A 22859-nucleotide genomic window follows, 5' to 3' on the forward strand; every position below is an offset into this window, starting at 1 on the left:
CTACTAAACTAATTATTACGGTGAGCGACTGAAAACTAGCGAGCTCTCCTGCTGGGAGATAGTACTAATATCGAAAACTGAAAGCTTTAAGCGGTTACTTACTTTTCAAATGTGTTAAAATTGATCATTGGAGTCTAATATGATCCGCACACAGTTGCCCATCGCTGCTCTATATGACTCTTAGACACAGTATCTGAACTGAATAACTCAAGACAGCAAGATTTAAGCGCATTAAAAAAAAAAGAAAAAAAAAAAAAAAAAAAACACCTATTGTAAAAAGTTTAATGTAAAAATTGTAAAATGTTTAATGTAACAATTAGATTAATCAATTTCCATGTTTCTGTAATAACTATTCAGGGATTTAATACAGTATAATGATATCAAAGTGCAAACATCATTAAAAAGCTGCATGCAAATATCCATAATATCCATTGACTGTTGCTGTAATCTGCCCTTTTATTTGTAGAGAGCATTTTATTATAATATCGTGTCACTATTTCCACTTGGTGCTGCGAGTTCTTCCTCCCTGCAAAATAGTTCAACACCAAGGCATTTACTGAGCTCCAATGATTGCGATTGCTCCAGATTAATGTGATTCATCAGACTGTCAAGTCAACTTTATTTCTTTAGCACTTTATACAATACTGATTGTGTCCAAACTGATTTATGAAACCCATAAAAAAATGCACTATCATTTACATCCTGAAACAAAATTTCATACAAGAGTAAACCTTTTTTGACATTGCTCTTTGGGGAGGAACTCCATCTTTGAGTTGATCTGAATCTCAGTTGAATCTGCTGGTTTTGAAGATGAAGATCAAATTTATTCACTGTGGAAACTTTATATAATGTTTCTTTGTCATGTTTGTAATGACTGGTTAGGACAGATTTATCCACACTTTCATCAACCCTATGAACCCTGATGAAAATTATATAAATGAGGTACATTGATCTTCCAATTATTATTATTATTATTATTATTATTATAAACATGATAGGCACAATCCAATGTTTCTATAGGGGTACTATTACAAACATTTGATCAACTACACAGTTATCAAACATAATGGTACTGAACAAAAATTCCCCATTACAACAAAACTAAATCTGCATGAAATGTTATAACCTTTCTAATGTTATAAGCCTCTTTAACGAAGAATAAACACCAACCTGTTTGCTCTTCAGTATCCTCAGTGTGTTTCATTCTGCTGGGTTTGTGGAAAGTTGTTCACTGAATATGAATTTATGTGTGGAAAAAGCAAATTTGCCCAATTAACAACAAATCGGTTAGGCTTTTATTATTTTTAAACTAAAGCCCTATTCAGACATTAATTGTTTCTCATGGGGGTGTCAGGGATTTCCACAATTTACAGGGGGCAGACGCTGATTTAAAAGAAACTTAATCTTTAAGTTGATCTGAATTTCACAGTTGAATCTGCTAGTTTTGAAGATGAGCTTCTTACTGTGAAAACTTCACAATGCTTCTTTGTCTTGTCATTTGCAAGGTCTTGTTAAAACAGACCTATCCAGATTATAGTTTATTGCACATTTGGTGTGGAGGGATCATCAGATCTGAAAGTACTGGATCTGAAGATGATCTACTTGCTGTGAATGTGTTTTGTATGACTGCGTAGAGAAGATGATTGAATAAAACACTTCCCACATTCAGTGCAGTGATACGGTTTCTCTCCAGTGTGGATCCTCTCATGTATTTTCAGAGTTGATGACTGATTAAATCTCATGTCGCAGTGTGAACACTTATAAGGTTTCTCTCCAGTGTGGATCCTCTCATGTGTTTTCAGATTCCCTAAAAAACTGAATCTCTTGTCGCAGTGTGAACACTCATAAGGTTTCTCTCCAGTGTGGATCCTTTCATGATTTTTCAGATTCCCTAAAAAACTGAATCTCTTGTCGCAGTGTGAACACTCATAAGGTTTTTCTCCAGTGTGGATCATCTGGTGCTCTTTTAAATGGTTTGCTCTAGTAAAAGTCTTTTCACACTCAAAGCACATGTAGTCTCTCACACCAGTGTGTATTTTCTGATGTGCTTTCAAATTTTTTAGACATGAAAAACTCTTTCCACACAAATCACATGAATGTGGCTTCTCCTTTATATGAACTCTCAGGTGCATCTTCAGGTTTGAAGCTCTCAGAAACATTTTGCAGCATTGATCACATGAGAACAGCTTCTCTCCAGTGTGGATGCTCATGTGATACTTAAGGCTTGATGAATCAGTGAAACTCTTCCCACATTGATCACATGTAAACGGTTTCTCTCCAGTGTGAACTCTCATGTGACGCTCAAGGCAATGTTTGTATGAGAAACCCTTTCCACACTGAGTGCAGGTGAAAGACTTCTTGGCTCCTATTGTCTTTAAATCTTTGTGTCTTTGAGAGCAACTCAAAGGTTTTTCTTCAGTTTTGACATGGTTTTTCTCCTCAACTTCGCTCAATTCTTGATTCTCCTTATTTTCTTCAAACAGCTCTGAAATAAAAGTAGAAATAATTGATTTTCAGTAACCTGTGGAAAGCAGACAATTGCTATACCCCAATTTTTTGGTAATTTTGAAGCATTTTTGTAGATTATATGTCCTTGAGACTCTTTCTATGAATGATGCACATTGATCTTCCAATTATTAATATTTTTAAAACATTATAGGCACAACTCCAATGTTTCTATTGGGAGAACTAAATGTTTCCTCATAATGTTATTGAAACACTATTACAACAAATTTAAATCTACTTAAGGCTTTATAACCTTCAGCCTCATTAATGAAGAATTAAAGAATAAACACCAACCTGTTTGCTCTTCAGTATCCTCAGTGTGTTTCATTCTGCAGGGTTTGTGGAAGGAGGTTCACTGAACACACATTTCTGTGTGGAAAAAGGAGATTTGCCAAAAATATCAATAACACAGTTATTTATTTATTAATTATGTGTATATGTCTAAAAATACAAAAAACAAAATAATATAAATTCTTCCAAATAATAATAACAGTAACCGTTTGCTGTTTACATCACCTTGTTCACTAGCATTGTAAACAACATTGTGAGCTGATTTGTGCAGCACACAGCCTTAGTGCAAACACATACACACACTCTCTCTCTCTCTCTCTCTCACACACACACACACACACACACACACTCACACACACACACACACACACACACACACACACACACACACACACACACACACACACACACACACACTCACACTCACACTCACACACACACACACACACACACACACACACACACACACACACACACACACACACACACAGTAGCACTGTCCTTCAATGCAAATACTTCACTGGACCAGGTCTAGACTTGAGTGAGGGAGGTAGATATAAAAATTAGAGGACACCAGAAGTTGGAATGAAAAATAACACTTTACTGTGACAATAAATAAATAAATAAATAACATAACCAAACAAAAATAAAAAATAAAAGCATAAAAACTGAAATGTGATGGCACCCAACATAATAAGATAAGTAACACTCTAAAGCACATCATATATCATATAAAAAACGTTTGATTTCCTAATTATCTAGAGCAATAAAGTAATTAAATGATTTTATGCTATAGTTTTATATACCACAAAGCCAAGTTTAATATTTCCAGTCTACCGTATAAATCGTTTCATATTTATATATATTTAAAATGTCCCATGTGGCACAAAATGACCTATAGGAGCATCTGATTTAATTTTAAACATATAAAGAGCGGTAATTACAGTTAGTTTAGGGTTTGTTATTAATAGTGTTAGGTTCGAGTCCACCTAAGTCGAGTTCAAGTCAAGTCAAGTCTGAGTCCAAATGGGTCAAGTCCGAGTCGAGTCCGAGTCCAACTAAACACTACTGTTTGTCAGTATCTTAACCTTGTTTTAACCTTTACAACTAGAATAAGGCAATGCCAATTTAAATCTAACAAAAGCAAACCTCTATTGCATATTGCCATTTTGATTTTTGATCACACCATCTCATAATTAGTGTCCTGCGCAGCACACTTAAAGTCATGTAACAGAAGTTATAGCTTATGTATTGTGACATATTTCAGAGTGAAATAGCTTTTAGAATGTGAAAAATTATAAGGCAGGACAGAACTTGACTTTATTTGTTGTTATTTAGTAAATGTATAAATTCAATGGGGTGGGTATAGGAAGCTTAGTGAATGAGAGTTGAGGAGCAGAGAATGCACCTTGTATCTCTGTGGCTGTGTTTTGGGTTTTTATGATGAATGGTTAGACCTTAGATAAGGTAGATGGCATTTAATTTTTTTTTTTCTTGGATGAAAATGAGGCTGTGAGGGTTAATTACAGTTTTTAAGTAGCTGTCTATGGAAGTCATGGAATAAAAGAGTAAAAAAGGTATATTTGAGTTTATATTTAAAAATTTCACGATTCCGAGATTATATCTCACAATTCTGATAAGAAAAGTCATTATCCCTTTTCCCTTTTCAACTCAAAATTAATGAGTTTATATCCCACACTTCTGACATTTTTCCCTCATAACTGACAAACTCACTACTGTTGAGGTAAATTGAGTTATAAAGTCCGAAATACAGCATATAAGCGACATATAAAAAAAATCTGAATTGTGAGATAAAATAGGTAAATGTAATATGATACAGTCTGCTGCAGTAGGTTTACGCTGCTGTCGCTTTAAGACCGGACGCACAGATCATATATTTTGACACATCTGTATTTCTCCCAACTGTTCAAATTCACTCAAGACAAAACCGCTGCATTGCATGATTACTGTCCAAGATGGTGCATTTTGACATTATTTTTCGTGTAAGCATGTAGCAAATAACATGCAAAAGAATGCTTAATTCAGCATTCACATGCTGACTGAGAGGCGCTTTCGTTGAGCCCGCTTTAGGTGTGTGTATGCAAAGAAACCAGCTGGCTTTCAAGTACTGGCAATACTTTTAAACACACGTGAATACTGAATGTCACTTTCGTAATAATGCATTGAGTCAGTAAAATTTCCGAGTCAAGTCCGAGTCAAAATGCATCAGAGTCCGTGACAAGTCCGAGTCCGCTAAAAATTGTACTCGAGACCGGACTCGAGTCCGAGTACAAGTCCTAGTACCCCAGTTATTTATCAGATGTTCTTTTCATTGCCCTTTGTTATATAGAGTCGATAGTCTAACAAAGATATCAATATTACAGTTAGTTTTGACAATATGCAGCTTCACATCGGGTGGTTCTTTGCCTTGGCGTCGTGCGTTTAAAGGTATTTAAGGCACAGAAATGATCACTTGACCATCTCTTACAAATGATGTAGTTTACATTCTGTAAGTCAGTCTGGCCATTAGCATTCATTCCCACTAAACTCCAAATAACGAAACTGTTATTGAACACACAAAAACACAGCATGGCTCAAAATTGAATGAACTTGGCATGTTGTCTCCACATGCTGTTTGCGTTATGTTCTTAGTGTTTGTTTACCTCAGCGAACACACAAACAGCCCTGTACTCGATGAAAAAACACAGAAATGAGCTCGTTTAAAATGTGTTTCATGTTTATGTCTGTTTGTGAAATACCATGAATTGCTCACCTCTCCTCAGAAAACTCGACCGCTGCGTCCGAAAGCTTTGATGAGTCTCTTGATCCCTCTTCAGACAAAGACTTTACAGACAGCGTTTGTTCACTCTTCCTCTCCAGAGTGATTTCAGACAGACCTCTGAGTTTAATAATCCACAACAAGAGAGCTTTGCGAATACTTGAATACCACAAAACGCAATTCTCGCTAGAATCAACATTAAGGGTGAAAAAAAGCTAGCCAAAACCCAACATTTACACACAAGCTGCCAAACCGTTTGTTTCTTAGCTCAGCTTTCAGGAAATCGAGGACTGCAGTCGCTGAGCTCAAGTACAGTCCTTACGGAACATAAAGGGGGCGTTTCTCAATTGTTGGGCGGGATAGTTTTTAACCATCCAATCAGGAAAGCCCTAAGAAGAGGCCATGTTATTACTTTCTTTTTTTTTACTTTCTGGATTTCCCAGCTATTTTGTTATGTCTAGATTACGAGAAAACTATTTATGTTGAGATCAGGAGAAATCAGGAGGGAGGGGAACAATGCTGCATGCTTTTAGATCTTTAGCAAAACAGAGAACCCATGCATTTTTTAAGTGCACAGACTTACACACATCGAAAGTCGCCTTGAAGTCATGCATCTTCGAAAGTGGAGCTAATTAAAATTAAATTAGATTAGAATTCGTTTAGATATGATTTAACACTATCTGCTTTTTAGTTATTTTAGGGATTTTTCTGTGGTGTGCCTTCCATCATCTATTTGATCACTATAAACTGATAGACAGTGATTACTCTCGTTCTTTTGTCTCTATACATTAAGAGACATTAGTGTAGATGGGCAAAGATAATCCCTTGATTTTGTAAATGTGGCCAATTACATTTGCATCAAGCATCCAGTTTGCACTTGTCTATAATTTAAATGAATAGCTTGCATTTATAAAATGAGTTCGCAATAGCAGAAATAGGCCTTTTTAATTAAAGGTCTATGTTTAATTAATTTGTCAATAAAATGATCAAGTGAAAAAAAAATGTTTAATAAACTATACAGTCAGACTATTATACAATAACATGAATTTCAGCTTTAATTAATAGAACTTTACATTTAATTTTACAGTCAGGTGGACAATTATACATTTACATGAACTTCAGCCTTAATTTTAATAGAACTTTACATTAAATATTACTGTGAGGTAGAGCTGCATGATTCTGAATAAAATGAGAATCTCAAATTTTTTTATTATTATTTTTTTTTTGCTTAGAAATAAAGATCATGATTCTCTCTTTAAAGCAGGGCCGTGCAGAGACCTTTAAAGGGGCAGATGCTCAAAGTATAAAAAGGGCATCTGAAACAAGGCATTAAAGAGCTCCTAGGGTCCATCACTTCATTGTAGGCATCCAGTTACTTATGTAACAAGTAACAATGTCATTAATAAGACAAATTATGCATTATTTGAAGTTTAAATTGCGTTTCAGGACTCAAACAACACAATCAGTAATATTTTTTTCACTTTGTATTGTATTGTAAGATTGTAGACAACAGGCTTTACTGCAGAGTATAGAAATTGCAATTACGCACGATGAAAGAATCGTGCGTTGACCCTGGCCAGAGCGCAACAGCATTTAGGATTGCCATACGCGCATCACAAATGAGCTGCACATTTATGGAGTGGAAGTTTTTCCTGTTGACATACATGTACTCGTTCACATGTGGAGCTTGTATGGCAACATGGGTGCAGTCTATCGCACCAATTACGTTTGGGAACCCTGTTTTACGCAGGAAATCCTGCCTCACTTCTCGCTGTTCCTGGACACTATATGGGAATCGAATTAATTGCGGACATAGGCCAATAATTCCGCGAAGAACATCAGGCAATATTCTGCTAAATGTTGATTGGGATATTCCCGACCTGTCTCCAATTTCTCTTTGGAACGTTCCTGTGGCCAGGAACCCAAGAACAGACAAAAACCTGCACCTGAACGGGTATGGCCTGGTTGCGTCGGGTGCGTCTCTGTAGATGAGGGCCCATTTGAGCACAAAGCTCTAACAAAGCCCTTCTCGGCAAGCGGTACCTGCTTATCAGCCATGTGTCATCATGTGCCCAAAAGTCTGCGCGGTCACGAAAAACTCTTTCTCTCCGTATTGCACGGTTGGCAATATCCTCTAACACAGTGGTTCTCAATCCTGGTCCTGGGGGACCCCTGCTCTGCACATTTTGCATGTCTCCCGTATTTAACACACCTGATTGAGATTAGCTCATTAGGAGAGAGATCCATGAACTGAACTAACAAGCTGAAGATCTCAATCAGGTGTGTTGAATAAGAGAGACATGCAAAATGTGCAGAGCAGGGGTCCCCCAGGACCAGGATTGAGAACCACTGCTCTAACAAGACCAATGCCGCCATGTCTCCTACTAAAACCCAACCCACCATGACAGTTTTTATAGCCTACAAAATAATTTACACCTGTGGAATTAAATGTATGATAATCGTACTATAATATCAAATTCAAGACACTGATGCTGGCCTATAGGACAGCCACCGGCTCATCACCGGCCTACCTCCATTCACTACTACGCATCTACACTCCCTCCAGAAGTCTGAGATCCTCTAGCGAAAGACGCCTTATTGTACCACCACAGAGAGGCATGAAATCACTTTCCAAAACATTCTCCTTCAATGTCCCTGCCTGGTGGAATGATCTTCCCACCCCCATCCGAAACGCTGACTCCATTACTGTCTTCAAGCGACTGCTGAAAACCCATCTTTTTCAACACTATCTGACTATCTGAAAAAAAAAAAAAAAAAAAAAAAAAAAAAAAAAATTCTCCTCTCTTTCCTGATCTTCCCTTTCTAGCCCGTACTCATCTGACAACGCCTGACATATGGTACTTTTGAGCACTTCCTATGTCGATCTGCCTCCTTAGGATGAATTATTTGTTGTATTCCCAATTGTATGTCGCTTTGGATAAAAGCGTCTGCTAAATGAATAAATGTAAATGTAAATGTAATATGAATCAACTGCCTATTGATTTGATTGTATTAATTCTGTAATTGATGAACATGACGATAAAACATTATTAAAAATAGGTTTAAAGTATTGGAAGGGTGCTTATGCTTATATCAGCCAAATCTTAATCATATTTCAGTGAAAGAGGCAAGATTGTCTTTTTTATCTGAAATTCCTTGCCCGTGCGTTGAACTATCTGCAATACCAGGCATTACCACAAGGAAACGGTCGTACGCCAAGCTGGAATCTGACGTGGAGATAAGTACTTTTCCACGTCAAAGACGGTTTTTATAAATCTGTACTTTGACGTGGATTTGATCGTACGAACACTCTAAGATCAAATCAGTGCGTAAGAAAGTTTTATAAATGAGGCCCCTGGAGTTCTTTGTTTAATTGAAATTTCAAACTCTGGGTTATAAACTGCTGCTCCTGTCTTTCCTTTATGTGGGTCCTTTGAGCAATCTGTATATATTTGCACCATATCATCATACTTATCACTTAAATATTGTTGCACCATATTATTCATCCCACCACACTCTCTACTGTATTTTGATATTTTAGAAAATACCCTGAAATTCCCAACCCCCCCCCCCCCCAAAAAAAAAAAATTATATATATATATATATATAACATGACGAAACTTCACATTTTGTACACACCACACGTTTTATTGTAGTAATACTATGTCATTCCATAACAGACAAATTTTTGCAAAAAAATAAAAAAATAAATAAACTGCTCATAACTTAAATATACTCTGTACAAACCAATATTATTTAAGAAAAAAATATTTTAAATTATTAAGAATAATATACAAATAAAATATAGAATAAATCACACAAAAGAAAATTTAATTATTTCACTGCAGAACAGAAAACACAAACTGAAACTAAAATCGGACATTTCTGGCCTTTCTAGATGCAAAGTCATCAATAATGGTCTCATCATATGAGATATGCTCCCCTACTGAATGATTAATGCTTATGACAGCAAGGCCAGTGAGCCGTTCCTGAGACATGGTTGACCTCAGGTATGTCTTGATTAACTTCAGTTCGGAAAAGCTCCTCTCTGCTTGAGCCACAGTCACTGGCAGGGTAAGTGCAATCCTGAGAGCAGTCCAAAAGTTGGGGTAGATCTCAGATAGATCCGTATCGTGCATGAAAGTGATAAGCTCAAGGAGGCTCATGGTTTTTGATGGCAGGTGAGGGAAGTTCTTGATTTCCTGCAAAAGCTCTCTACTGTCCAAATCAGAATGCCCTTCGAAGTGCAGTGTGGTACCTAGTGCATTGCACTGCTCTGCCAGCTCCTCATCTGCAAGACTAGGGAAATTGGTCAAAACCCCAAATTTGTTTTCCTCATTTTCCAATGTGGTAAATCTCTCCGCGATGGCTGACAGGGCTGCATCAAGAACGACATTGAAGAATCCAATCTCCAACTTCCTAAGGGCATCACTGAAAGTCTCATCATGTGATTCATATGAGAAGTGGCGCTTTGTGGACCTCAGCCTTTTTTGTTTCAAAACAGCTTCCACATTCATTTCTTCACAAATGTCTTTGGCCGCCATCTGTGCAGTCACAAAGCCACTTGCCCTGTAGCTCTGGAGACCTTGCTCGGTCTTCTTCAAAAGATTGACAGCTAGGTCGACATGCATATTTGGAGACTGCATGAGTTTGCTGGCATGCTGTAATGCAGATAGCATGTCATCCCAAACAACCATGCAGATGCTGAAGCGGTACGACCCCACCTCCTCAGACAAAGACTGGGCCTCAGCCTTTATAGCAGGGTCTTTGGTGTTATCTCTCACCTCAATTAAAGCCTCTCTCACGGTTGAGCTACCTCATGGGCTCAACGCTCTTGACCTTGCTCTCCCACCTTGTTTCTGCCCACATCTTTAAGGCGATGCTCACATGGTTCTTCAGAATGGACCATCTTTGGGAGGAGGCTGAAAATAATGTGTTTTATAATAGCTCATAGCATCCACAGATCCCTTAGCAGCATCACACACAACTAAATTTAATGTATGTGCCCCACTTGGCACAAACAGAGCTCTGGGATTCTTTTCTAAGAGCCTGGCTTGAACTTCCTTATTTTTGCCCTTCATGTTTGCCCCGTTGTCATATGATTGTCCTCTGCAGTCGTCAAAAGGACTTCCCAACTCCTCAAGTCTTGTCAGGATCATGGATGCCAAGTGCTGCCCTGTGGACTCCTCTGCCTTCAAAAATCCCATAAAATGTTCCCTGATATGTCTTCTCCATCAGTGACACCACTCTAATGACCACTGACAACTGTTCTATGTGGCTTATATCTGGAGTGCAGTCCGGAATTATTGAAAAAAATCTTTGCCTGCTTGATGTGATTTTGCTGCTTAACAAATCAATCAGCTCATTCTGCACATGATGCCCTAGGTAGCTGTTGTGACTTGCTGTTCCTCTTTCGACACGGTTAAGGTGATCTTTCATATTGGGATCAAACTTGGCCATAAGTTCGACCTCTTTGAGAAAATTCCCATTTGATGGTGTGAACAGTGTTTCTGTGTGTCCCCTTAGAGCCAAATTCCGAGCCGCCAGTGACTGTACAATAGCAGTGAGCACTGCTCTCCATCTCACCCTCTCAGCCTCAAGTAGTGCCTCCTCCTGCTTATCAATAGTTTGTCCACTTCTTAACCTCACTGCCAGTTCCTTCCTTGCTTTCATACAATTGAGATGTTCTGGACTGTTTTCATGTGATGTGAGGTGAGTGCTCGCATGTTTCCAATTTGCCATTCCTGAAATGGTTAAATAAATGTTCCTCTTGGAAAACAATTTGCAGCAGAAGCAAAAGAGGCTGTTGTTCTTCATGGAATATATCAGCCAACTTCTTGCCATCTTTTCACCACTAACTAATGTCTTTTTAAGACATTGGTGATGGCAACTTCGTCCATCACTCTCATTCCTCTGGAAAACAAAGTCAGTTGGCAACCTACTTGGTCCTCTGCGAACCGGCTCAGTCCGAATCCTGTCAGTCAGAAGTGAGGGCCAGTTAGCAGGGTCAGTTGACAGAGGCTCATCCTCAGCAGTGGGGCTGAGTGGGGGTTCAGCTCCAGGCAACATAGTGGCACATTACTAAAAAACATAGCAGTGGAACATAACACATAGGCATATTCAGAAATGATCAAAAATGTTAAAACTACATTAAATTGTAGTTGTCTTGCAGCCTAGGCATACCCCCTTCACACACACATACACACACACACACAGAGAGAGAGAGAGAGAGAGAGAGAGAGAGAGAGAGAGAGAGATGCAAAAACCCACCTGCAGGCTTATGCTGGGTAATAGTAGAAGCAAAGATGTCTTCATCCTCAATATTAGATGTTTGTGGAGACATATGACTTGCTGAGGACACAGATGGTAGCTCATCCTGAAGAGCAGAGTCCTGTGTAATGGGGGAGGTAGGTGGCTCATCCTGACAAGTGGCAGAAGGTGCTCCAAAATATTTAAGAAGTGCCCCTAAAACAGGACGCAGTTAAAATTGACATCAAAAGACTGTTGGCTACAATATTACGTTTAAAAATTGCGAATTTAAATAAACATGCCCTAACATGTATACAATATAATCTAATCTAATGGAGGAACAATTAGCTCCTTGGTTAATTTACTGCCTCAAATTATATGCTTTGTCACGTAACTTATAGAGTTATAGCAAATGGAAAATGTTTGTCTTTTACACTATCTAAACATATGTAAATTACACTGGTGTAAGGGATTAATTACATATAATTTAGCTCAAAGGGAATCGAATATGATTCAATAGGGAATTTGAACAGAATCGCTGTTTCACGGCTGTTCAGAGTCGACCCGCGATTCATTAAACAAGCCGTGTAACAGAAACCCTGCAATGGATATTACTATCCAGAATAAAGTGAAAACACTATATATTAGCACAGTAGCAAAATCTGCAGTTTAAGACATTAACTTGTAAGCACAAAACACAAGATACTTATCCTTTCTAATAAAATTATGATTTTATTGATAAGAGAAAGTGAGGAAAGAATGAGTCTAAAGGAATGCAAATATGAAGTCCCAAGTTTATAGCAATATGTGCAATTGCTTAGACCTGAACAACCATCAATCACTTAATTAACCCTCGTATTGAGTCTCTCAAAGAGGTTATTAAACTTTATCAAATGCACCAGTTCAGTTAGAACCTGGAAGTTACTTGCGTTGCCTTTGTGTGAAGGGAATTCCTTTCGTCGCTCGTTCCAGAAAGGGGCCTTCCCGAGGTTGTCGATTGGTTGGTGGTCGGTCGATGTGATGTCTTCTTTTGCGTTGCCTGATGATGCGAGTTGTGCGCTGTTAAAGTTGAGGTCAGCGAAGACGTTTGGCTCGGTCGCTACTTGCACAAAACTTAACTAGAACACGAAACTCTCAACGGAAAGAAATAAAAGAATTAAAGTAAAAGACAGAAGTGTAATGATCTCCTCATGTTTCCTTTAGAGGAGCAGGCATGCTGGCATGCAGGCCAGGGAGCGTTCAAGAAGAACGCTAACAGCATCGGAACGCGGAGTAGGAGTGAGAGAGGAAAAGAGAGAGATTTGATGGTGTCCTGAGATTTTAAACTCAGCTTTTGGACACATCCCAAATGGTGTCTTGACCAATTAAAACATTGTCCTAACTCAGGGGACTGTTAGTTTCTCCTCCCAACCATAAATCACAATGTTATCTTATCAGTCCCTTGGGTCCCAACTTTCCCGCTCTTGGCAAAGTTAAATTTGGACATGATTTCGGTAACAAGACTAAAATACATTTTACAAAGAATTGAATAATAGAAACATTTCAAGAATGCAATTTCGGGTTCAACCATACCAAACACCAGTATAAACCATTAAACTATTTAATGGTTATCAAAAGGAACATACACAATGAGTGATTAAAATATAATAGACAAATGTGTGGGTTACATAAATTTTATTATGCATAGAAATGATGAGTTGCTCCTAAGTTCTTTAGCACATTTTAGGGGCATACGTATATATCAATGGGCTGTTTTCTGGGCTGTATTGGGAGCGTGAGGGTACATTCTCTGAGCTGGGAGGTCAAAAGTTTAGGGAAGGAAGCTCAGTCTTTTGTCCTCCGGGGGGGAAGTCCACCAACCAAACTCTAATGACTTAACTCATGTGATGTTCATGATGCGCATTTCTTTGACCACTAATCTTGGTTATTTGCTCCAAATTTGACAATCAACAAGGGTCCCTTTGTGTTAATGTTGCAAGTTCCTAATTTTAAGCTTCTGGTTACTTGGTTGCATCAAGCTAGCTGGCTGGCGCCAGGCTATCAAACGTCAGATTTATGACGGGGCCTCTTGTGGAATTTGAGTCTGTAGAAGTGTTTTAACTTCTAATCGAATCTCCTAAATTGTCTGATTCGCGCTGAAATCCTACACTGGCTAGCCAACACAAACAATGGAAATAAATAATAACTGTACTTGCAACAGTTTTGTTGCAAAGCATAATTTTGTGGTTCAATTTAATTAGATCTGGTGTTGTATACACTGCTGAAAAAACAATAGAACCCTGCCCAAAAATAACAGAAAATGTAATGGATTTAATGGTTATTGTCACAAGGAGAGTCAGAGACGTGCGGATCCATTTGCAGCATTTATTGAGAATCGTCAACATGCAGGAATAATCACCAGAAAACAGGAACAACGTAGGTAATCCGGGAAACAGTTCAATACTCAAGCAATGGTCGCAATGGCAGGCAGCAGGAATCAATAACGGGGTACACAGTCCAGAGTCATACACAGAGAATCCAACACAGAGACAAACGCTTAGAATTACGACCATATGGAACAATAAGACTTCGCAAGGTGGCTGTGTGTGTGAGTGGCTTAAATGCATGTGGGTAAATGATAAACAGGTGTATGCAGCAATCAGTTCAGTGGGAAACGAGGAGCAGCTGTGTGCAGTGATTGGTGCAGTGGCTTATGGGGTTTGCAGTCCAGAATGTGTGTGCTAGAGTTCATGACGAGATAGACCAGATACGTGACAGAGCCCCTCCCCAAGAAGCGGCTTCCAGACGCTCTAACCACATAATACAACCTCGAGGGTGGTGGAGCGGAGGCGGAACAGGGGGAGGGATGGAGGGCCAGGTCCATGTAGGGGTACTGGAACCACGAACTGAGGCGGAGCCGACGGAGGGAGAAGCCATGGCGGAGGAAGGGTTGGCTCCTGCATGGGGCCGACCGACGGAGGTGGAGCCGGTGGAGCCCGAGGCGGAACCGGAGAGTCGATGGTCCTAGGTGACACAGAGGATCCGGAGGGCCAAGGCGGAGCCCAAGGCTCTGGCGACCCCGGCGGAGATGGAGGTCCGGAGGTACGCAGCGGAGCCGGAGTGACAGAGGATCGAGGCTGTGCCCACGGGAGGGAGGAGGTCCACAGAGCCGGCAGGACGGAGTGACGAGGCGCAGCCGGAGGAGTAGAGTCCAGAGGCGAAGGTGGGGCGACGACTGACCGGGGAGCCGGAGAGACGATAGAGCCCGGAGGAGCTGGTGGGCCGACGGCCGACAACGGAGACGAGGGAGCACAGAGCCGGGGTGGAGCCGCAGGGTCGGAGGGCCGAGGTGGAGTCCAGGACTCTGAGACTGGAGGTGATGGTGAGGAGTCCTTCAGTCTGGACACCGATGGAGACTGGCAGTCCCACGGCAAGTCCTCTGCACCGAAGGTGGGATGTGGGTGAGCAGAGGGACTGTCAGGAGACAGAGGTGGCGGAACTGGAGCAGCAGGGAGGGTGGGTGGGAACAGTCCATGCATGGGCTCCGTGACCAGAACCGGGCAGACAGGAATCTCAGGACGACTGGATGGAACCAGCGGAGTCTCTGGAAGGCTGGGCGGAACCAGCGGAGGCTCTGGAAGGCAGGGCTGAACCCGCGGAGTCTCTGGAAGGCAGGGCTGAACCCGCGGAGTCTCTGGAAGGCAGGGCTGAACCAGCGGAGTCTCTGGAAGACTGGGCGGAACCAGCGGAGTCTCTGGAAGGCTGGGCGGAACCAGCGGAGTCTCTGGAAGACTGGGCGGAATCAGCGGAGGCTCTGGAAGGCTGGGCGGAACCAGCGGAGGCTCTGGAATGCTGGGCTGAACCAGCGGAGTCTCTGGAAGGCTGGGCTGAACCAGCAGAGTCTCTGGAAGGCTGGGCTGAACCAGCGGAGTCTCTGGAAGGCTGGGCGGAACCAGCGGAGTCTCTGGAAGGCTGGGCGGAACCAGCGGAGTCTCTTGAAGGCTGGGCGGAACCAGCGGAGGCTCTGGAAGGCTGGGCAGAACCAGCGGAGTCTCTGGAAGGCTGGGCGGAACCAGCGGAGTCTCTGGAAGGCTGGGCGGAACCAGCGGAGTCTCTGGAAGGCTGGGCGGAACCAGCGGAGTCTCTGGAAGGCTGGGCGGAACCAGCGGAGTCTCTGGAAGGCTGGGCGGAACCAGCGGAGGCTCTGGAAGGCTGGGCGGAACCAGCGGAGGCTCTGGAAGGCTGTCTTGAGGAGCGGGCTCTGGACGACGCTCTTGTGAAGCGGGCTCTGGACAACGCTCTTGAGGAGCGGGCTCTGGACAACGCTCTTGAGGAGCGGGCTCTGGAGAACTGGACGACCCCAGCGGAGATTCAGGAGGGCTGGGCGTCTCCAGCGGAGACTCTGGAAGAGCAGGCTCTGAGCGAGCGGTCACTGGAGGGCACTCTGGCGGCGCAGTCACTGGAGGGCGCTCAGACTGTGCGGTCGTGTTTTGGCTTGACTCAGGATATGAGGTCGCTGCTTTGGCAGGTGCTGACCGTAAGAGACCGACTGTTCGTGCTGTCAGTAGTGGTGGGTCCTCTAGGCTGGACATGAATCTTTGCCAAGCCGTGGTGAAATGTGGGTGTTGTGATTCTGGGCTAGTGGCCATCTTGTGAACAGGCTCGGGAGGGGCAGCCATCTTATGCTGTGGCTCTGAGCTGGAACTTTCTGTGGGAAGATGGTTCTCGTCCACAATTCCCACAGTAAAAGGAGAGCCACACAACAAAAGAGCAAGATCTATATAATATTGCAGAGTCCAGCCAGGTTCACACATTGGCATGAGGGAAGCCAATGGCTCTAAGAGTCCTCCCCGAAAGAAAATCATCAGGCACTGCTCCTCCATAGTCGACTGATTAGCTAATTCGATGAAGTTCATCGCATACTCCTCAATATTCCGCTCATCCTGCTTGAGACGCATGATCTGTACAGTGGTGTTCGTGCTGGAACCGGATGACACCCTACTCGCTGCTGGATCCTTGTAGAGGCGAAGTCTTCTGTCACAAGGAGACTCAGAGACGTGCGGATCCATTTGCAGCATTTATTGAGAATAACATGCAGGAATAATCACCAGAAAACAGGAACAACGTAGGTAATCCGGGAAACAGTTCAATACTCAAGCAATGGTCGCAATGGCAGGCAGCAAGAATCAATAACGGGGTACACAGTCCAGAGTCATACACTGATAAACCAACACTGAGATAAACGCTTAGAATTACGGCCAAATGGAACAATAAGACTTTGCAAGGTGGCTGTGTGTGTGAGTGGCTTAAATGCATGTGGGTAAATGATAAACAGGTGTATGCAGCAATCAGTTCAGTGGGAAACGAGGAGCAGCTGTGTGCAGTGATTGGTGCAGTGGCTTATGGGGTTTGCAGTCCAGAATGTGTGTGCTAGAGTTCATGACGAGATAGACCAGATACGTGACAGTTATAATGGGAATTGTATTGGTTTTAATGGTAAGTATAACAGTGTCTGCTGGTGGGTGGGATGGTAAATCCTATTGGAAAAGTGCCCAAAACACACTACAATAAGGAATTTTGTAATAGTTTCACTGGAAAAAAGTTAAAGGTTCACAATGGTATTTAATAGAAACCATTAGAACTTCTGTGATGGTTTGTATATTAGGCTTTTACTGTTTTTTTTTAGCAAGGTAAGCATAGCATGCATCATAAGCAAGAAGGCTAACAAACCTAAGAGTTAACGTTATACCATTAATTAACACAATGACATGAATGCCTTAATCATACATAAAGAATATTGTTGCATACCTTTATCTTTTGCCCGTTTCTCCTCATCTTCTTTTCTTTTTTTTATTCCTAAATTGGGCACCTGACAGCTTTGGCCTTTTTCTCTCCATCGCTGTGTTTACTTAGTAATCGACACTCAACAGATTTCCCACCCCCAACGCTGTCACTCACGACCAGAAGTCAAGACTAAACCAATTCACCTCCACATCATAATCGTTTTAATTACCTATTTTTATTAGTCATTTCACACAATTAAAAAAAAAAAGAAAAGTGCAAATTATCCGCTTCGTTTGGGAGAGGTGAACTGTACTCTGCGGTGTGTGTTTAATTAATTTGTCAATGAAATGAACACATGAAAAAGTGTTTAAGAGACTTTAGTACAATTTAAATTTGTATATACACTATTATATCAATATATATATTTTTTGTTTTGTGTGTTTGGAGTGAAAACAACCTTTTTTTTTAAGTGTGTCACAGAAAATGACAGAAAAAGTCAGTTTAAAAAGTTCATTCATTCAGCAAATCAAATTACTAGAAAACTGCTTCTCACCACAGATAGCCAATGGTTTCAGAGGACGATGCAATAGGGTCTGGCTACAAACATGCACTTGCACTCTCAGACACCTGTGCTTCTGCAAGTAACCTCACTTGAAATAATTTTCAATTGAATCTCTTGTCATTTAACACAAGTAACCAGATAGTGAAGACAATATAAAGGAAACAAAATTACAATGTCATTGCACACACCTGTCATGAGGGTCTCTGTCATGCTATGGTGGAAATGAATTAATGAAGAAGATGAAGATAATGCAAATAATCTTTATTAATCCACAAGTGGGTAAAAAACAGTTTGTGAAACTGGGAATGAAACAAAATGGTATAAAATGACAAACAATGTAAAGACGTGTGGTTCCTCCGAACAATGATCCAGCAGTAACTGAAGTCAGTAGGACTGTTGTGATCATGTCTGTTAGTTCAGTTCAGCATAATGAACATACAGTATAAACCAAACATCTTCATCTTTAATTTTCATATCACAGAAATGATGAATGAACTTCAACTGCTTCATGAGTCCATCATCTATTATAAAGTTTAAGTGTCTGAATCACACAGTCCAATCACAAATATGCATTATACAACAATTGAACATTATATGAAACTCACAAGAAAACACAACAGTACATGCCATTGTAAAAATGGTATACAAGAATAAACGGTAACGCTTTAGATTACAACCCACGAAGAACTATGTAAGTAAACTGAATTTACGGTGTATGTTTCTGTAATTATAGTGTACCTATAAAGCACATACTTGTAGGTATAAGGGGACAATATGTTAAATTTGGGTAATAAGGGGGTAACAAACAAGATATGCTACCTGCAAAGAACTACATAAGTAAACTGAATTAAATTAGTAATACTATTGTTCCCCTCACTGTACAGTCATCGTTAACATTAAGTTTAGAGGTAGAAGTGGGATTAGCGACTATAAAAAATATGTTTTAGATATATTCAGATTGTGTGTATATGTATTGTACCTACCCTGTAACTTCGTTGAACAAGGGGGTAACAATGACCACTTTAATTTACAACCCGCAGATGTCGCACTTACCCTGTATCTACATGGAACAAGGGTATATTTTCCCAGTAATTTAAAAAAGCTTAAGTATAGATATAACAAACTTACGATTTAATAGAATAGGTACCTGTTAAGTTTTTTACTTTATATATATATATATCTGTTTGCTACCCAGTTATTACCCAAACGTAACATATTGTTCCCTTATACTTACACGTAGGTACAATATAAATACGAAACATACAACGTAACTTCAGTTCTTTGTAGGTTGCATATCTGGTTGTTACTCCCGAGTTACAAAAACGTAACATAGCCTATTGTTCTCTTATAACTACACATACGTACTTTAATTGGTACACTATAATAACAGAAACATACACCGTAAATTAAGTTTACTTACGTAGTTATTTGCGGGTTGTAATCTAAAGCATTTAGAATAAACCTTTTTGACATTGTTCTTTGGGAAGAAACTTCATCTTTAAGTTGATCTGAATCTCACAGTTGAATCTGATGAGGATGAGGTTCTTACTGTGAAAACTTTAAAATGCTTCTTTGTCTTGTCATTTGTAATGACTGGTTAGAACAGACTTTTCCTGATTATATTTTATCACTTGATGCATTATTGAGTCACATTTGGTGATGATCCATCATCAGACCTGAAAGTACTGGATCTGAAGATGATCTACTTGCTGTGATGGTATTTTATATGACTGTGTAGAGAAGATAAATGGCTGAAACACTTCCCACATTCAGTGCAGTGATACGGTTTCTCTCCAGTGTGGATCCTCTCATGTGATTTCAGATTTGATGACTGACTAAATCTCTTGTCACAGTGTGAACACTCATAAGGTTTTTCTCCAGTGTGGATCCTCTGGTGCAGTTTTAAACAGTGTGCTGAAGTAAAAGTCTTGTCACACTCAAAGCACATGTACTCTCTCACAGCAGTGTGTGTTTTCTGATGTGCTTTCAAAATTGTTAGATGTGAAAAACTCTTTCCACACAAATCACATGAATGTGTCTTCTCCTTTATATAAACTCTCAGGTGCTTCTTCAGGTATGAAGCTCTCAGAAATGTTTTGCCGCATTGATCACATGAGAACAGCTTCTCTCTGGTGTGGATGTTCATGTGACCTTTAAGACCTGAAGATTGAGTGAAACTCTTCCCACATTGATCACATGTAAACGGTTTCTCTCCAGTGTGAATTATCATGTGACGCTCAAGGCTTTGTTTGTATGAGAAACCCTTTCCACACTGAGTGCAGGTGAAAGATTTCTTGGCTCCTATTTTCTTTAAATCTTTTTGTCTTTGAGAGCAACTCAAATGTTTTTCTTCAGTTTTGACATGATTTTCCTGCTCAACTTCGCTCAATTCTTCATTTTCCTTGTTTTCTTCAAACAGCTCTGAAATTAAAGTAGAAATGATTGATTTTCAGTAACTTGTGTACCAGTAAACCACATGTTTTTGGTTAATAAGTCTTTACCTCATTTTTTTGGTAATTATGAAACATTTTTGTAGATTATATGTCCTTGAGACTCTTTCTATGAATGATGTACATTGATCTTCCTATTATTAATATTTTTGAAACATTATACGCACAACTCCAATGTTTCTATTGGGAGAACTAATAAATGTTTTCTCATAATGTTATTGAAACACTATTACAACAAATTTAAATCTACTTGAAGCTTTATAACCTTCAGCCTCATTAATGAAGAATTAAAGAATAAACACCAACCTGTTTGCTCTTCAGTATCCTCAGTGTGTTTCATTCTGCAGGGTTAGTGGAAGGAGCTTCACTCAACATGAATTTCTGTGTGGAAAAAGCAGATTTGCCAAAAATATCAATAAATCAGTTACTTTTTGTTACAAATATTGTTAACATTTCTTTCTATATTTTCTCATTCTTCCCCTCAGTATTAACACATTCAAATATATATTTAAAAATACACAAACAAAATAACATAAATTGGTCCAAATAACAATAACAGTAAAAATTAAAAACAAAAGCATAAAAACTGAAATGGGATGACACCCAACTTCATTAGATAAGTAACTACTCACTAGAGCACATCATATAGAAATAAGCAATAAAATAAATAAATTATATTATGTTATAGTTTTATAAACCACAAAGCAACATTTTAATATTTCCAGTCTACAGTATAAATCTTTTCATATTTATGATTTGAAATGTCCCACGTGACACAATTTAAAGTATAGCAGTATCTGTTTTTAATTTTAAACATTTAAAAAGCCGAAATTAAAGTTAATTTGGGTTTGGTATTAATCTGATGTTATTTTATTTGGCCTTTGTTACATAGAGTCAACAGTCTAACAAAGATATCAATATCACAGTTAGTTTTGACAATTGAGTGTTTTATTTCTTGGCGTCGTGCATTTAAAATCTTTTAAGACACAGAAATAATCACTTGATGATCTCTTACTAATGATGTAGTTTACATTCTGTAAGTCTGTCTGGCCATTAGCATTCATTTCCCACTAAACTCCAAATAACGAAACTGTTATTTACACGAATACAACACACACACACAAAAATCAACTTGGCATATTTTTTTACATGATTGTTCTTGGTGTTTATTTACCTCAGCAAACACACAAACAGCGCTGTACTCGATGAAAACAACACAGAAATGAATGTGTTTCGTGTTTATGTTTATATGTGAATGAATTGCTCACCTTTCCTCAGAAAACTGGACGACTGCGTCCAAAAACTTCGATGAGTCCCTTGATCCCTCTTCAGACAAAGACTTTACAGACAGGGTTTGTTCACGCTTCCTCTCCAGAGTGATTTCAGATTGACCTGAGTTTAATAATCCACAACAAGAGAGCTTTGCGAATACTTGAATACCACAAAACAAACTCTTGCTCGAAATGACATTAAGAGTGAATAAAAAGTTGGTCAAAAACCCAACACAAGCTGCCAAAAGTTTTGTTTCTTAGCTCAGCTCTCATGAAATCGAGGACTGCAGTCGCTGAGCTCAAGTACAGTCCTTACGGAACATAAAGGGGGCGTTTCCCAATTGTTGGGCGGGATAGGCGTCTTTAACCATCCAATCAGAAAAGCCCTAAGAAGAGGCCATGTGTTATTACTTTCTTTTTTACTTTCTGGATTTCCCAGCTATTTTGTTATGTTTAGATCACTAAAAAAAGTATTTATGTTGGGATCAGGAGAAATCAGGAGGGAGGGGAAATGCTGCATGCTTTTAGATCTTTAGCAAAACAGAGAACCCATGCATTTTTTTTTTACGTGCACAGACTTACATATCAAAAGTCGCCTTGAAGTCATGCATCTTCGAAAGTGGAGCTGATTAAAATTCAGTAATATTAGAATTCGTTTAGATATGATTTAACATTATCTGCTTTTTAGTTATATTAGGGATTTTTCTGTGGTGTGCCTTCCGTCAGTATCTTTTCAAACCTACATGATCACTATAAACTGATAGACAGTGATTTACCTCGTTCTTTTGTTTCTATACATGAAGAGACATTAGTGTAGATGGGCAAAGATAATCGCTTGATTTTGTAAATGTGGCCAATTACATTTGCATTAAGCATCCAGTTTGCACTTGTCTATAATTTGAATGAATAGCTTGCATTTACAAAATGAGTCCGCAATAGCAGAAATAAGCCTTTTAATTAAAGGCCCATGTTTAATTAATTTGTCAATA

General features: G+C 39.7%; 2 protein-coding genes across 2 annotated transcripts in view; one reads left to right on the top strand and one right to left on the bottom strand.

The window, feature by feature from the left end:
• Positions 1–22859, top strand: part of LOC141328647 (uncharacterized) — a 121846-nt gene that overhangs the window by 27549 nt on the left and 71438 nt on the right. The window contains exon 4 of the mRNA XM_073835409.1: positions 2008–2028. Within this exon, the coding sequence (XP_073691510.1) occupies positions 2008–2028 (21 nt within the window). The remainder of the gene's footprint in view (positions 1–2007; positions 2029–22859) is intronic.
• On the bottom strand, positions 1511–22132 carry LOC141328981 (uncharacterized). The gene is made up of 4 exons (XM_073835433.1): positions 21868–22132; positions 20906–20980; positions 19860–20570; positions 1511–2380 (listed from the first exon to the last, which is right to left on the bottom strand). Exons 2-4 carry the CDS (start codon positions 20937–20939, stop codon positions 1599–1601), a joined length of 1527 nt encoding a protein of 508 aa, XP_073691534.1. The 5' UTR covers positions 20940–20980; positions 21868–22132; the 3' UTR covers positions 1511–1598.

This window comes from Garra rufa, chromosome 1 (genome assembly GCF_049309525.1).
Source record: "Garra rufa chromosome 1, GarRuf1.0, whole genome shotgun sequence".
NCBI classification, from domain to species: Eukaryota; Metazoa; Chordata; class Actinopteri; order Cypriniformes; family Cyprinidae; genus Garra; species Garra rufa.

What these genes read in the sequence shown, in the direction of transcription:
- LOC141328981 (XM_073835433.1), bottom strand. Translation starts at nt 20,939, where the DNA reads ATGAAACACACTGAGGATACTGAAGAGCAAACAG. An exon ending in GGATACTGAAGAGCAAACAG is followed by an intron (nt 20,571 to 20,905) that starts GTTGGTGTTTAT and finishes CTTTAATTTCAG; the next exon opens with AGCTGTTTGAAGAAAACAAG. An exon ending in TCATATAAAATACCATCACA is followed by an intron (nt 2,381 to 19,859) that starts GCAAGTAGATCA and finishes AAAGACACAAAG; the next exon opens with ATTTAAAGACAATAGGAGCC.